The sequence below is a fragment of the Alexandromys fortis genome, unplaced genomic scaffold, assembly GCF_014885135.2.
Source record: "Alexandromys fortis isolate MF-2015 unplaced genomic scaffold, M_Fortis_MF-2015_v1.1 scaffold_262, whole genome shotgun sequence".
NCBI lineage: Eukaryota > Metazoa > Chordata > Mammalia > Rodentia > Cricetidae > Alexandromys > Alexandromys fortis.
The window spans coordinates 640,647-657,255 of NW_026068147.1; the positions used below are offsets into that span (position 1 = coordinate 640,647).

At 53.1% G+C, this 16,609-nt stretch overlaps 1 protein-coding gene across 3 annotated transcripts in view; it reads left to right on the top strand.

Annotated features, from left to right (window-relative positions):
* The window catches only part of Grik5 (glutamate ionotropic receptor kainate type subunit 5), a 64,275-nt gene extending 51,302 nt beyond the window's left edge, over positions 1-12,973 (top strand). For all 3 annotated transcript variants that reach the window (XM_050127128.1, XM_050127129.1, XM_050127130.1), the window contains 5 exons: positions 6,914-7,079; positions 7,429-7,654; positions 9,021-9,149; positions 9,247-9,368; positions 12,037-12,973. In XM_050127128.1, the coding sequence (XP_049983085.1) occupies positions 6,914-7,079; positions 7,429-7,654; positions 9,021-9,149; positions 9,247-9,368; positions 12,037-12,462 (1,069 nt within the window). In that variant the 3' untranslated portion in view covers positions 12,463-12,973. The remainder of the gene's footprint in view (positions 1-6,913; positions 7,080-7,428; positions 7,655-9,020; positions 9,150-9,246; positions 9,369-12,036) is intronic.
* Positions 12,974-16,609: the final 3,636 nt, after the last annotated feature.

A 16,609-nucleotide genomic window follows, 5' to 3' on the forward strand; every position in this document is an offset into this window, starting at 1 on the left:
CAAGTGGGGCTGGTGAGGCAGCTCAGGGGTTAAGAGCATGGGCAGTTCTTCCAGAGGAGCCAGGTTCAATTCCCAGCACGCACATAGCAGCTTAAAACTGTCTGTAACTCAACTTCCAGGGGATTTGACACCCTTACACGAGTGCACATAAAAATAAGTCAGTTATTTTAAAAAATGACACAAATGTACTGTCTTATGCTTCTGGAGGTCAGAAACCCAAACCAGATCTGTCAGAGACCCGCTTTGGCTGGGGTTCAGGTCCCAGAAAGGATGTGTAGAATCGCTGGGGATGTGTGTGTGGGGGGTGAATCAGGTTGGTTGCCAGCAGCATTTAATTGAAAAGAGAATACTCCTTTTATTCTCTGTAGTTGCACAAAGGATTAGGCGGGAGACAAGGGGCTGTAAACTGGGGAGTGTTTTGAGATCTGGGGTTGAGGAATTTAGCCTTGACCATAGTAATAGGCACCTGTCTGGTTAACGAAAGGGCTGCAAGTTCCTCTTGCTAGAGATAAGAAGGACTGTTAGCTGTCTCGAAAAACCAAAAAAAAAATAAAATAAAATAAAAAAAGAAGGACAGTTAGCAAGCAGGACATTTCCTCAAGCCCCTGAAGGCATGGAGACTTTGGGAAAAGGACTTCTTCTGGGGAGCAGAGCCTATATTGAATACAGTCTCTTAGTCTAACTATATGGACCTGTTCCCCTCTTACTGCTCCCAAAGGAGATAGTCCTGATGTCTTACACTCTTTCCATTATATTGTACCATTCTGACTCCTACAAGCATTAGCTGAACTCTTGCCCTTAATGGCCTCAGGCTCTGGATCTGAATTGTAGGCTTTTCATCCTTGGGGTCCTGTGTGTGTAGTAAATCCAACATTCCTGTTCTTGGTGTAATTAGGAGGGCACAATGGGATTCCCGGTTACCCAGTCAGTGGTAGGGATTCTTTTCCAAAGAATAGAGAGGCTACCATTGTACACATTTTCATCCTTTACCAAAGCCCTGCACAAAATTTCCCAAAGGGAAAGGCACTAATAGTGAGAATCATTAAAAATGAAAGTTAAAAGGTTCTGGAGAATGGTGGTCTGCAATGTTGAAATGCTGGAACTTTGTCAAGCAGCAGTGGTCACCATGTGGTCCTTGCCGTAGGTCTCACAAGGCTGAGTCATCTTTTCCAGCTTTTACAATCCTCCTGTATTCTCTGACCTTTAGCCTAGTTTATCAAACAAACAAACAAACAAAAAAATTAGCATAACTTCATCAAATCTCTCTCTTGTTATTTATTTTTGCAAAGCTAGATATTGAAGCTAGGGGTTTATGCATGCTGAGCAGGAGTGCTGCTTACCCCCGTGGGCGATGCTAGGCAGGGGGTTCTCCCAATGAATCACACCCCTAGTCCTTACTGGGGATTCTAGTCAGGGGCTCTACCACTGATCCACACCCCAGCCCCTCACTGGAGGATTCTAGGCAGGGGCTCTACCACTGAGCCACACCCCAGCCCCTCACTGGGGGATTCTAGGCAGGGGATCTACCACTGAGCTACACCCCAGCCCCTCACTGGGGGATTCTAGGCAGGGGCTCTACCACTGAGCCATAGCACTAGCCAAATTTTTGTTCTTGTATTTTGAGACAAGTTTTTACCAAGCTGCTTATGCCTGTCTGGAATTCACTCTGTAGCCCCAGCTTGCCTTGAGCTTTCAGCCCTCCTGCCTCAACCTTTGAAGAACCTGAAATTACACTGCTTTTCCACTAGACTCACTTCTGATTTGCTTCCACATCCACACACTTGTGTTCACCAGGCCTGTCTGCACGGTCTAGGATCACTTCCTCGTCTTAGCCCTTAATATCATCTCCAGAGTCCCATTTACCATGCCCTGAAAGGTCGATGTTTTCCAAGGGTTGAGGGGCAGATGTGAGTCTGTACTGTCCTAAAGGCACGGAGCCAGCGGTCTCCACTCTGTGAGCCCAACTTCTTCCTCCTCAGCCTGGGCCTGCTGCTTGAGGGCCGTGCCGTCTAACCAGCCATCCCCTACCCTCTCCCATTCATCGCTCCCTGCAGCTGTTTGCCCGGCCTCGTGCTCTTCCACACCCCTCGTCCTCTCATTCTGCTCATTCAGCAGCACTGTTCATCTCCTCATGTGACTCAGTGACAGTGACTAGAGGCCAGGCTCCCACCATCCTGCAGGAGGACTGTAGGGCATCCATGCTGTCATCCTAGGGGATGTCGTGGGCCCTGGTCAGAACATGCCTCCTGGGCAGTGTTCACTCAGCCCAGTCTTCTGTAGCCATACCTGCAACCTCAGCACTAAAGACAGGTCGGCCTCAGAAATCAGCATACCCAAATGCTGTCCTTTACCACAAGGGGGCTCTCCCTTGGTCACTCTTTGGGAAGTGGATAATCCCTTGACCTCACTCTCCTTGCTCTCTGAGCCCTGCCTACCTTCACACCCCAGTGTCCAGAAAGGTCTCTGGGTTGCCTCCTCAGCTACCGTCTCCACACCCTCCTGTCAAGAAGCCCTCAGCCTAATCCAGCTAGCAGCAAGGCTTCTCCCCTTCCCCTCAACCCTCACTTCACATGTGACCATTGTATCCATATGTCCAGTCACTGCCTTAGCTCAGACAGCATGTGTGCCCCCTGCTAGCGTACACTGGCACTTCAGTCCTCAGCTTCAGCTTCACATTGCCCACTGCCTTCTCCCCACCCTGCCGTGAATCCACTGGCACCAGCAGTGTTTGCAGACCCCCTTTTCATAACTAATATTATTTTAATGCTTTTACGTCCTGAGGTGATATTTGATTTTTTTAGGGTTGGTGAAATGGCTCAGTGATTGAGAAAGTATGTACTGCTCTTGCAGGGGACCCAAGTTCAGTTCCCAGCACCCAAGTTAGTATGGTCAAGACTGTCTGTAACTGCAGCTCCAGGGGATCCAACGCCCCCTTCTGGCCTCCAGTGGCACCGTATTCACATGCACTGACACAAGATTTTTTTTTTTAAGCTTTCAGTACAATGCTCTAGTTGTAATGAGAAAAAAAAAAAGTGGTTTGATGTATTATTTGTTAGTTTTTTGAGAAAGAGTCTCACCATGTAGCCTTGACTGTACTGGAACTCATTATGTAGACCAGGCTGGCTGCAAACTCACAGAAATCCACCTGCCTCTGCCTCCCAAGTGCTAGGGTTAAAGGTACGCACCACCATGCCCAGCTAGGTGATGTAATCTGTGACCGGATAACATAAGAGCAGTAAGCAAATGCTTGTGCACGAACATGAGAGAGGACAGAAACAAAACAGGTGACATCCATTTATAATGAGTCAGGGGATGCCAAGAAGTAAGGCCATTGATTGGAATGCTGTTGACGCTCGGCATTGGCAAAGGAACGCGCTGGTGCTGGAATGAATCACTGGGACCTGGTGCAGCTGGCCCAAGCGTCTGGTCTTGGTGACTCAAATACCAGTGGAATTGCTGTCCTAAATGTGACTTCCAGAAATGGTGGGTATTTTTTCAGCAGTTCTCCACACAACAGCCTCCAGCCCTCAAGCTGAGTGAGAGCTGCGCTCTGGAGATTTCAGTTCCTACTATGACAGTGTAAGAAATACATGTTTCCCTGCATGGAGGAGTCAGGCTTTGGGAGCCGTGCCCTCAATTTTCTGTGTTGTTCAGGCCAGGCCTTGCATTGTCAGCCCGCCCACTGGCAGAAACCAAGACAACTAACAAAATACCCCACACTTGACCCAACACGAAACACCCTCTAGATGCATGTCTCTGCTGCAGGCCACGCCTGAATGCACCGGGCTAGGGCTGCTCACTTCCAGACTCCTCGTCTGAGCCTCTTCATGGATCCAGCCATCTTGTGCTGATTCTCTTGGGTGCTAACAGCTAACCCCAAATTTACCTTGTCCGAATAGCTCAGTGAGCAGCCAGTCCTTATCACCCTGTGCCCACTGCCTCCACCCGTCCACCATGTTGCGGTCTCAAGGTCCAGCCTGGCACCTGATGTGTGCTGGGCAGCCATCGGGTCATTTCTTGGTAGTGAATTGGCCCATGAGGTGGGTGTGGAGAGATTGTGTCCATCCCTGGGCGTCATGTCAGGGCCAGAGGTTTGGCTTTTCAGGAAGCTGTATTATATACCCTTCTGTCCACTCTCCCCCAACCCAGGACGTTTTGCACATGTGTTAGACAGAGGCCAGTGGCCTGTTGTTGTTAAGGCTTGGTAAGATGCCAGCGGGGCCTGGGAGGCTCTCTCGGGTCTGTGACTTGCAAGAGGGCCTGGCCACTCTTACTTGGCAGAGCAGGAGGGTTACCAGGGGAGGCCAGGGTAGAACAAATGGCTGCCCTAGGGTCCTGCAGCCAACCCCATTGAGTACCTATTTTCCTGCGTGAGTCAGGCAGTGTCATTAAGACAGTGACAGTAAGCACGTGCCTAGCACAGTCTGTGTTTTAGGTTAGCCCAGTCCTCACAAAACCCTGTGTGGCAGAGCCAGCAGTAATGCGACCAGCCCAGGTGAGGACGCCTAGCCTCAAGGTCACCCAGCTAGACGCCCAGTGGAGCCAGGACTTGGGGATTTTCCAGCTCTTTCCGTTATTGATTTCTAATTCACTTCCATTGTGGCCGGAGAGCATTCTCTGTTGGTCTTTAATCCTTTTAAATTTATTGAGACTCGTTCCGTGGCTCTGCAATATGGTGTGTCTCGGGAAATGTTCCCTGTGCTTGCCTGGAGATGAATTCCAATGTTGGTGGGTGAAATGTTCTAGAAATGTCATTGAGCGTGAGTGGTTTGAGGTTGTCCACGGCGTCTGCCTTCTCACTGATCTCTCTGTGCGGTTGTCCTATCAACCACAGGGAGGGAAGTGGTGGCGTCTCCCTGTGTGCTCTGCAGTTGTCAGATGGTTATTTTGCTCTGTGGGTTTGCTTTCTCTCTTTCTCTCTCACTCTTCCACTCCCACCTCTTTCTTTCTCTCTTGTTGAGGTCAAACCCAGATATTTGGAAAAATACTTTGCCACTTAGCTAAACTCTCAGCCTTTTATTGATGAATTCCTGGCAGGTTCTGTACAGCTGAGCCACGCTCCAGCCCCTCACTGGAGGATTCTAGACAGGGGCTCCACCACTAAGCCACACCGCCAGCTCCTCACTGGGGGATTCTAGACAGGGGCTCCACCACTAAGCCACACCGCCAGCTCCTCACTGGGGGATTCTAGACAGGGGCTCCACCACTGAGCCATGCCCTAGCTCCTCAGTGAGAGAGAGTAGGAAAACATTCCACTGTGTAATCAGTTTTTACTTTATAACTTTTTTTTGAGACTTTATAGCTTTTTAAAATTTGTCTTTATTGCTGGGCAGTGGTGGTGCATCCCTTTAATCCCAGCACTCGACAGGCAGAGGCAGGTGGATCTCTGTGAGTTTGAGGCCAGCCTGATCTACAGAAAGATTGTCCTTATTTACCTAGGGGTCTGCGCGTGCCACAGAGCACATGTGGAGCTCAGAGGACAGCTTATGGGAGTCCATTCTCTCCTACAACCATGTGGGACCTGGAGATCAAAACCTCATCAGGCTTGGTGACAAATGCCTTGACCCGCTGGGCTGTCCCTTGCCAGCTCCACTTTGAATTTTGAAAATCTGCAATTATGGGCACTGATATGTGGGACTGTTCCGTCCTCCTGAACTGTCCCCTCTGCCATCAGATCCTGGCCCCAGTGCTTGTTCTGAGGTCCGCGCTGCACTGCAGCTTCTGGATGCCTAGTGTTTACATTGTGTAGCTTGTTGCCATCCACATAAAATAAACAAAATTTCACACACATACACACAAATAAAATGATGGGCAAGCTACACATTTTATTTGTGTGTATGTGTGTGAAATTTTGTTTATTTTATGTGGATGGCAATTTTGCCTGCCTGTTGTGTGTGTCCCTCGTGTGTACAATGCCCAGAGAGGGCAGAAGAGAGCGTCAGATCCTCTGGAACTGGAGTTACAGATGGAATTCCCTCCCTGTGTGAACACTGCAGGGTTGTTCGTTGTCTTTCTGTCCTCGTGAGGTCTCATCTCTCACACTGATATCCAGCAAAAGATTCAAGCAAACCCTGTGTTTTGGGACACCCCCACCCTATTTTGTGTGCCTTTTTCCTTTTGAGTTTTCTGTCTCCAAAATCCCATTCATCTTCACGCCTGCCTAAAATCCCCCAGTGAGGGGCTGGGGTGGTGGCTCAGGGGTAGAGCCCCTGCCTAGAATCCCCCAGTGAGGGGCTGGGGTGGTGGCTCCAGGGGTAGAGCCCCTACCTAGAATCCCTTAGTGAGGGGCTAGGGTGTAGCTCAGTGGTAGAACCCCTGCGTAGAATCCCCAGTGAGGGCCTGGGGCATGGCTCAGTTGTAGAGCCCCTACCTAGAATCCTCCAGTGAGGGGCTGGGGTGTGGCTTGGTGATACAACCCCTGCCTAGAATCCCCCAGTGAGAGGCTGGGGTGTGGCTCAGTGGTAGAGCCCCTGCCTAGAATCCCCCAGTGAGAGGCTGGGGTGTGGCTCAGTGGTAGAGCCCCTGCCTAGAATCCCCCAGTGTGGACTGGGCTGTGGCTCAGGGGCAGAGCACTTGCCTAGCATGCTTGAGACCCTAGTTCTAATCTCTGCACTGCTAAAGATTTCCTCTATTCTGTTCAGCATTTTTGCTGCTCACATTGAGAGCATATTTCCAGACAATCTTCCTCTCTTATACCTGAAGTCAGAAGTTTCTAGAAGCGGTACTTAACCCCGGGAGTCAAGCTCTAGAATCCCACTCCAGCCCTCTGCCCTAACTGGCAGTCACTGAGCCTTTTGAAAGTTAGAGCCACTGGGGTCAAGGGTCAGGAGGAGCCACTCAGGAGGGGGCCATGGTTACAGGTCAAGGTGCAAGAGATGACTCCAGCCTGTGGCTCACGCTTCCCACCCCTCAGGTGGGCCTTCACTTTGATCATCATCTCCTCCTACACGGCCAACCTGGCCGCCTTCCTCACGGTGCAGCGCATGGAGGTGCCTGTGGAGTCGGCTGACGACCTGGCGGATCAGACCAACATTGAGTACGGCACTATCCACGCCGGCTCCACCATGACCTTCTTCCAGGTGGGTTACCCCTAGGACTTCTCAGGCTAGGTACGAGGGCAGTCGACATACTTGACCTCTTGTGGGGAGAGCTGCTGCCTGGCTGGAGAGTGACTCTTGCCCAGTAAATGGAAACATGGAGGCAGATGGGGATCTAATGTGAGCCAGGCCTGGGTGGCACAGGCAGAGCAGGGTCAAGGAGGCTGCTGGGAGGGTTGGGCCATGTGGTATGAGTTGTCAGAAGGAAGGAGGGGGAGCTACAAGCTGAGATGAATTTACTCTTGTGTATGTGGGAAAGGGAGGGGACAGGGCTCGAGGGAAACAGTCAGAGTGGCCCTCACCCATCCTCCTTCATACTCCCTCTGCCAAGAACTCACGGTACCAGACATACCAGCGGATGTGGAACTACATGCAGTCAAAACAGCCTAGTGTGTTTGTCAAGAGCACCGAGGAAGGAATTGCCCGAGTCCTCAACTCCCGTTACGCCTTCCTACTGGAGTCCACCATGAATGAGTACCACCGGCGCCTCAATTGCAACCTCACCCAGATCGGGGGCCTCCTCGACACCAAGGGCTATGGCATCGGCATGCCGCTGGGTATGAGCAGGGCTGGACCGGAAATGTGGGATGTGGGGGCTGACTAACCAAGATGTGTGCGTGAACTCAGGAATATCCCACGTCCGACTCCGTAAGACAAGCAGCCTTGCCCTGTGACCCTGGACAGGTGTGGTCAGCATCCTGAGCTTCTACACTTTAAACACACAAAAAGTCAGCCTAGAAACCAGTGGGCTCCAACCTCAGGGGATAGTAAGAGAACTGAGGTGACTTTGCATGTACTCCTCAGTAAACATGAACTACAAGGTGCAACACCTCTGTGGGAGACAGGATTTGGGTTTGTTTGTTTTTCAGTTCTTTGAGACTAGGATTCACCCTCAAGTAGGTCAGGTTGTAGATGATGACCTTGAACTTCTTGACCCTCCTACCTCCACCTTCCGCGTACTAGGGACACCAGTACGTGCGTGCGTGGCGTGTGTGTGTGTGTGTGTGTGTGTGTGTGTGTTCCACTTCCGTGCTCAGCTCTAACACCATTCTCAGCTAAGACTTGCTTTTCTTTGCTTCATATTCTCTACACCACGCCTATGTCCTAGCTCAGAGCAACCACTCAGAAAAAGCAGGAAGGAGCAGGGAGAAGCAGTTTATAGTTCCGTACATATTGTTTCACTGCCCAGTGCGAGAAACCCAAGCGCTAGTTTGTCTCAGGACTTTGGTAAGGTTTTCTCAAATGTGAGACTTGGGTGCTTACTCTGTCGGCCCAGAATCTGGCCCCTGGGTACCCAAGGAACACCCGTCATCCCCACTTGCTCGTATCTCTCCTGCCTGGCATTGAGACGGGGCTTCAGAGTAGAGAGCCCGAGGGGAACACAGGGGAGGGAAGAGCGCGGATACAAAAGGATGGGGATGCACTAAGCCGACTACTGCGAGGCCTTCCAGGTGGCAGGCATATTAGACCACAGATATATTAGACAAGCATACTATAGAGCCACGTCCTATAGCAGTAGGTGCTGACAAGGGCTGTGGACAGATGTAGAGGCAGAGACTGACAGGGAGTGGAAAACTTGGTGCCATTTTGAATTAAGTGCCCATAGAAGACTCGTGAGGAGCCACTGTGTAAGCAGAGACCTGAGGGAGGGGAGAGAAAGGGTGTTCTGGGCAGAAGTCAAGGCCCTAAAGTAGAGCTTTGTCTGGCAGATATGGGGACCTGCCGGGCGGCCAGTGTGGCTGGGCTCCTCGGAATGGCAGCCCCCTGACAGAGAGCCTCTTCCTAGTTGCCATTGGCTTGGAGAGGCCTGACCTCTCTCTTGGCTGTTGTGTGACGAGATCGAGTAGAAGCTGGGAGAGGTGGCAGGGCAGGTGGGGTTTGGGGTAGTGGGGCCCATGGTGAGCCCCTCATGTGCCTGGCCAGGCTCCCCATTCCGGGATGAGATCACGCTGGCCATCCTGCAGCTCCAAGAGAACAACAGGCTGGAGATCCTGAAGCGCAAGTGGTGGGAGGGCGGCCGGTGCCCCAAGGAAGAGGACCACAGGGCCAAAGGTCAGAAACCCCTTCCTATGCCTGCTCTTTCCCAGAAGCACCTTGGGCCCGGGCCCACGCCCACACTGCCCATACCCTGGTTGTACCTACCCTCCAGGTTTGGGCATGGAGAATATTGGAGGTATTTTTGTTGTGCTCATCTGTGGCCTCATCATTGCTGTCTTCGTGGCGGTCATGGAATTCATCTGGTCCACGCGGAGGTCAGCGGAGTCCGAGGAGGTGAGATTGACTGTGGCTAGTTAGGGCTGGAGTCTGGGAGACTCCAGGGCCCAAAGTGGTGGGAACTTAGATGAAGTAGAGGGAGGATATGAGAGCTGTTGGGGAGAGGGGGTCGGGGAGCCAGAAGTAAGAGGGGAGCCAAGAAACTCCTGGTTAGATAAAGGAGGTGACAGATCAGAGAACAGGACAAAGGATCCATCCCCAAGGCTGAGAAGCAGGATACTGAAATACAAAAGAAACACCTGGTGTGGAGGTGCACTCAGGAGGCAGATGTGGGCACACGGTCAGCCACAGGACTGTCCACATCTGCATAATGAGTTCAAGCCCAGCCTGAGCCACATGACACCCTGTTTGAGAGACAGACAGACAGACAGACAAACCAAGCATAATCCCAGCCCTTGAGAAGCTGAGGTAGGAGGATTGCCACAGTTCGCCTCAGCCTCTCAGGTGGTAGCAGGGCAGGCAGGCGTACCCCCATCACCCCCATCTAAGACATGCCAGGAGAGGGACCAGGGTGAGGAAGTGGCTGGGCCAGTCTGCCTTACGTTTTCCTGGAAAAGGCAGGGCAGAGAGTGTATGCAGCAGAGAGGACAGAGGAGGGACTGGCTGGTTGGTATCGGGTTGGTGGGCTTGGAACATGGGGGCTGTCTTTTTATTTTTTTTTTAACGTATCTGTGGTACTGAGCATAGAACCCAGGGCCTCGAGTGTGCCAGGCAAATGTTCTACCACAAAGCCCTTCATTGGTAGTTTCTTGGCAAGTGCTCTGCCAGTGAGCTATCTCCTCAGCCCTATTTTTACTTTCTATTTTAAGACAGGGTCTCACTGAGTTATCCTGTCTAACCTTGAATTCAGCCCTTAGCCCAGGATGGCCTTAAACTGGCAGTCCCCCTGCATCAGCTTTAGGTCTGCAGCCCTAGGTCTCTGTAGGTTCACCCACTACTGTTTGGTTTGTTGTGAAGGTTGGCCCTTTGTTCTCTAAAGCATGGCCAGTTCTGAGAAAGCCAGCCTTCCACCAGCCTGTAAGATCCTAGGACATCAAGCATCCGGAGCAAGAATTAAAAGCATAATGCATACACTTAGTGGCAGCTGGCAGGAGGCCTTTGTTCCTCGAAGGAGGGCCTCTCTGTGGAGTTGCTTAAGTGCCCTCCTGCCTGGGCAGCTCATATCCCCCAGAGCAGTGATCCAAGAGAGAAATGGAAGATTCTGGTCACATCCTGTCACTCAGCACAATCCTGATGTAATGTTGGAGGAGAGGACCACAGGACTGACAAGGGGTGGGACATAGAGACTAGGTACCATGACTCCCAAAAGTGTGTCTCCCCCAGCCTAAGATTAACTGTTTCGTTTATTAATTTTTGAGTTTAGACGCAAGTGTGAAGGTCAGGGGTCAACTTTGAGAAGTCCATTCTCTCCCTCCACCATTGTGAGGCCCAGAGAAGGAACTTAGGTCACCGGCCCCAGTGGCCTAGTCATCTCACTAACCCTGGTTTGGTATTTGGAAACAAGGCCTTGTTAAGTAGCCCTCACTGGCCTTGAACTCACTACATAGCTTATGCTGGCCCGAAACTTGTAGTAGTCACTCTCCTGTCTCAGCTCCCCAAGGCATGAGCTCCACGGTCTGTAACAGTGTCCCACTTGGATGTCTAGTTAATGAAGCAAGTGCCAAATGTCCAAGCTTGCCTTGCTCTGTCTCCACAAGGCAGAGTCTCCAGTGCCGAGTGCAAGCATGATCTATCCTCACTCCTTCCTCTCCCTCACTATTTCTCGGCAAACCCTGTGGGCTCTGCCTTCACAGGACAACCGAGAGGCCTCTCTCATCCCTCTGCTCCAGCCTGCTGCAGCAGGGTCTCTACCCTCAGCCTCCTGTATCAATTCTCCCTTGCCTCCCGTTGGATGCTAGAGTAAACCACGAGCCTTATGGTGGTCTGATGGCCTTACTCAGCTGGTCCCCCGCCCTCTCTCCCCATTCCTCCCTAGCCAGGCCCCATCTCAGCACCTTTGCACTGGGTTTCCTGTTAGAGCGCTGTCTCACCCAACCGCGAGGCTTTTATCGTGAGGCTCATGCAGCCTCCACACGGAGTCTCACTGAGGACTTCCTCTTCTGCACGGTCTCAGACGGCAGCATCCTGCCCAGCCACACACACACTATGACTGTTTTCTCCCCCAAGCACCTGTGACAGAATGTCAAATGTCCCCATTTGTTGTTTTCTGTGTGCATACTTGAGGAGGACTGGGCTCTATTTTTTTTTCTCTCCCTCTCCATTGATGGGGATGGAACCCAGAACCTTACACGTGTTGGGTAAGACCTCTACCACTGACCTACATCCCAAGAACCAGGAATTCTCTATTATTCTTTGCTGTTACTCGGGGTGCCCGGATCAATGCTGAGCACTCAGTAAAATATGTCTTGCAATAATGTGGGGCAGTCAGAAAATGTTGTGCGGAAAGACAGGGGTCAGAAAGTGAAAGGCAGGTTCAGGGACAAACTCAAGGAAACATGGAGCCGAGAGAGGGATGGGGAGAGAGGGTACAGAAAACAAGCATTGGCTAAGGTAACAGAATTGGGAGGTGAGGAGGGGGTGGGAGGGAAAGGAGTGGTGCAGAAGGGAGATGGGGGAGGGGAGGAGGGCGCGTCGTGCCCGGCGGTGACCGTTCCGCCACCCCCAGGTGTCGGTGTGCCAGGAGATGCTGCAGGAGCTGCGCCACGCCGTGTCTTGCCGCAAGACGTCGCGTTCCCGCCGGCGCCGGCGCCCGGGCGGCCCGAGTCGGGCCCTGCTGTCGCTGCGCGCGGTCCGTGAGATGCGACTCAGCAACGGCAAGCTCTACTCGGCCGGCGCGGGCGGGGACGCGGGCGCGCACGGGGGTCCGCAGCGCCTCCTGGACGACCCGGGGCCTCCCGGGGGGCCCCGGCCCACGGCTCCCACGCCCTGCACGCACGTGCGCGTCTGCCAAGAGTGCAGGCGCATCCAGGCGTTGCGGGCTTCGGGGACCGGGGCCCCCCCTCGTGGCCTGGGCACCCCAGCCGAAGCCACCAGCCCGCCCCGACCGCGGCCAGGCCCCACTGGACCCCGCGAGCTGACCGAGCACGAATGACCGTGGACGGGGCCGGGCATACGCCCCAACTGACTTCAGGGACGCGACGCGCCCCAGGTGGACAGGAAGCCGCGATTTTGCCTTCAGTTCCCGGTGAATTCCAGCCCAGCTCCGGAGCCGGCCTGCGCCCCCTAGTGGACTCGAGCGAGGGTGTCGCAGACACCCGCATTCCATCCCGCACCGAGGGCGGGAGGAGCGCAGAGACCGAGGACTCCAAGGGCTGGGGACTGTGGGGGCCGCTCCCGGAGTTGGAAAGCTGTCCGCGGGGAAGACCCCAACCTGGGACTGCTCAGACGCCCCAAGACTTGACACGGCTCTCCACACTTCTGGAGGTGGGGAGGGCCTCTGGACATGTGGGTGTCTCCTGGTGCCCCTCCTCTCTTCTCTTTCTCTCTTTTTTGGGGGGAGAAACCTCAGATTTCTATGAGACGCCCCCAGGGAGAGGGTCAGTTGGGCCCCTATATCTCCCCCTGCCACATCTCAGTCCCTGTTGGAATAAAAAAAGAACAAAACCCCAAAACTGGGGGTACGTGTGGCTTCTTTTCTGGGAGGTGGGAGGTCAACGGGCGTTTTTAGATCCTGGGAGTCCGCAAGAACAGCAGGAGATTCACGCACTCGTCACCTTAGGCAATGACCGCAAGCATGCAGGTCAGCTCAGGTCCCGGCAGCGGCCCCCTCTCCATTGACCTTCCTTCTCTCAGGACAGAAGGAGGCTTCCACAGAGACCCTGAGACAGATGGAGAGATGCAGGATCTGGAAGGGTGGAGACACCGGCAGGGAAGACACAGAAAGAATGAAACCAGATGGGGCTGGGGGATGGGAGAACCTGGGGACTGTTACAGCCTGGGGTGGCACCTATAGTGGCGGTATGGTACTGGGCTATAAAGAATTGAGAACTTGGGGGTCGCGTGTGTAACCCTGTGAAGCCACCTTCAAGAGTGATTGATCCTTGAAGTTAAGTCCCTTCCCAGCCCTCAAGCGGGGAAGCAAAGGCGGGGAGGAATTGGGCTGAGGGCAGGCTGAGCAGGGAGAAGTGTGGGCTTGCCTTCTGTCCTCGCCTTCCTCGCAGCTCGAGGTTTCTGTGGAGAGAGGACGACTGAAGGTCACACAGCCTGAGCCAGATCGAGGCCGAGCGAGAAAGGGAGAGAGATGCAGCGGGGGTGGGGGAGAAGCAGACAAATAGGGAAGAGGAAAGATCTTGAGGACAGAACGGGTGAGGGCTAGAAAGAGGCGAGAAGAAGGGGGCGGGGGCAGAGGGAGAGATTGTTAGAGACAGAGATTGCAGAAGGGGACAGAGTCGGGCGGGGGTGGAAGAGTGGGAACTCAAATGGAACGGAAGATAAAGGGCACAGGGAATTGGGGTGACAGACAGAAAGTCATAGAAAGCTAAAAGAAGACTGAGGGGGACCCGAACTCTGGAGAGAACGTATTAAGAACCCGGAGCTGGTGAGGGCAGAAGCTGGGCCCGCCCTTCAGACTCCACTGGTACTCAGGAGCTGTCCGATTCAGCACCTACGCTGCCCGCCTGGCGCGCAGCAACCCAGCGTCTGCCCAGACTTCCGTGGTCCCCTGGCAGAAGGCCACGCCCCAAGAGACCCCCACCCCGCACCTCCATGTCAGGCTACTTAACGCTGTGTCCTCAGTCTCCACTTGGCCGCTTCTGTGTCTTAGACTCTTGCTTTGTTTGCCATTCCAGAACATCCCCACTATCTTTGCAGTCTCTAGCTCTCTCTAAGGAACTGATTGATCACCCTACCCTGGGGTTGAAGTGGCTATCATTGCGGATTTTTCTGGCTTCCCCCTTTCTATCCCAATAGCACGAGACTGCTCTTCTCTAGGGTCTGTCCTTATTTCTGAACCCACCAAGTTTCTCCCCGTTTTATCGCCAAGTCTCCATGTTTGGCAAACCTGTCCTCTGTCCAGCATTCTAAGGTTCTCCGTGTCCATCACTCTCAGTGAACATGTCTGCTACAGTCTTCCTATTTTGCTTTATTTTGTTTTTCCTCCTCTGCCTTCGCAGATCTTTTCTTCTGTCTTGTGTCTGTAATTCTCTTTGGCTCTGGGATGGCTCCTATCTGTAGCTCTGATCTCACTCCTTTTACCTCTCCCTGTGAGCTCTGTTGTCGTCCTCCATTCCGGTGACCTTCCGAAGTCTTCCCTCCCCCACTACTTCTGCAGAGCGCTGGGAGCGTGATGCGCCAGTCATCGGTCTAGCCAGGCTAGTGTCTGAGAAGGGATTACATGAGGGAGCACCCCCAGCCTGGCTAGAAGAAAGGACAAGTACATATTTCCTTGGGTCTGAGACCCCCTCCCCAGCCTTCCCTGCCTCTCTAACCCTGTTCTCTGTGGATCAGCCACAGACCTCCATATTGAGAAAAGGGAGGGACAAATGGATAAATGTTGGTAACAGTCCCTCCATCCCGGGGATAGGGGAACAGATTTGAGGAAGGGGTGTCTGAGAGCAAAGCACCTGAGCTGAAAGATGGGGCTCCTCCTCCTTCTCATCTCCATGGCAACAAGGCTGATCTGCAGGCCCAACCTCCTTTGCTGCAGAGTCAGCCTTCCTGTTACCATGGCAACAAAGGACAGTGGGAGAGAGGGAACAGGCCATCAGAGAACAGGGTTGTGAAGAAGCTCTAGGTGCTAGGGGGAGCCCCCTTCCTCCTTCTACTGTGGTCCTAGCTATTCCTGCCCAAGGCCATCTGTCGGTGTCTGTGTCCCTCTCTCTGGTTTTCAGTCTTTCGGATGTCCCTTTGAAGTCAGTATTATCTTAATTTTTTTTTTTTTTTTTTTTGTGAGCAAGGTCACCCTTTGCATTCCTGGCTGCCCTGGAGCTTGCTGTCTAGACCTGGATGGCCTTGAATTCATGGAGAACTGATAGCCCGTGCTTCCTCAGTGCTGGGATTAAAGGTGTGCTCGACCATCTTAATCTTAATACGCACCACACCCTGACCCCACACGCCAGGCTCACTCCCGTCTCTTGGCCCCGCTCCTAATTTCTACTAACATTCCCAGGGAGAGTCAGGAATGTCCTCCTGAGCAAAGTGCTCTCAAGGTGGAGACAGGAGGCTCCGACTCCTCCGGCTCTAGTGTGGAAACTAATGGGTGTTGTTTGTGTGTGTGTGTGTGTGTGTGCCTGTTTACACACACTGTGGTGTGGGTGTGGTGTGTGGGTAGGGATGTTCGGATGTTGGAGGTGCAGCAAAGTCATACATGACAATATGATGTGTGGGATGGTACCCCATGGTTTGGTTCTGAATGACTGTGTCACGTGTGAGTCTGTGTACATTCTTGTCTGTCATCCACAGCACATATGTGTCCAGTTTGTACCATGTGTCATGCCCTAACCCACTGGGGAGCACCGTGTGTTTAGGTGTGTTTGATGGCATGCACATACATCAGTGGTATCTGGAGGAAGTGTGCATCCTACGTGTGCAATGGCCAAGGGGAGAACTCTGTTGGTTCTGTGTAAGATGGTGCAAGGTCAGTTGTGGTGCAGTGTGTGATGCAAGTCTGTGGGGTGGTGTTCTGAGGGCGTGGGCCCTCTCCCTAGCACTTCCGCCTGTGCTGTGGTTCTGTGCCGCTGTGGTGGGTGTGAGAGCTGTGTGCTCTTCGTGGATTCCCCTCCTACCGGTTTTTGAGCCTCTGGTTGAAAGATACTGGTGTTGTGTGTGAAGGTGTGACTGGGATATGATTGTGAGCCTGTGGTGGTGTCTAATGGGGTGCAGATGCGTCTTAGGGCTTCCTCTTGTGTTCTGGCTTCGTCGTGTCTCCTGTGTGATGTGTGTGGTGGTATCTCATTGGGTAGCTCAGTCAGGGCTGGGACACAGTGAGCAGGGTCTTAGGACTCCTTCCTGTCTTTGCAATACTCCTCAATTCGGGAGCTTTCCCCACCAATATTATCTCTCCTGCACTATCTTCTTCCTGAACAGTGTCCAGCACAGACTCCTGGGATCCCTCTACATACTGTAAGATGGTGGTGGTCTAGGGCCCTGCATTACTGCAGTTCACTGGGGCTTGCTTCCTACCCTGTGCCCACAACACTCCCAGAAGAAGGCAGTTTCCGGGGTGCTTCCTCCCTCAGAGCCTCCATCCCTGAGGTCCCTCCCTGCATTGAGGGGGGTCTCTAGGTCTACCATCCACCGTG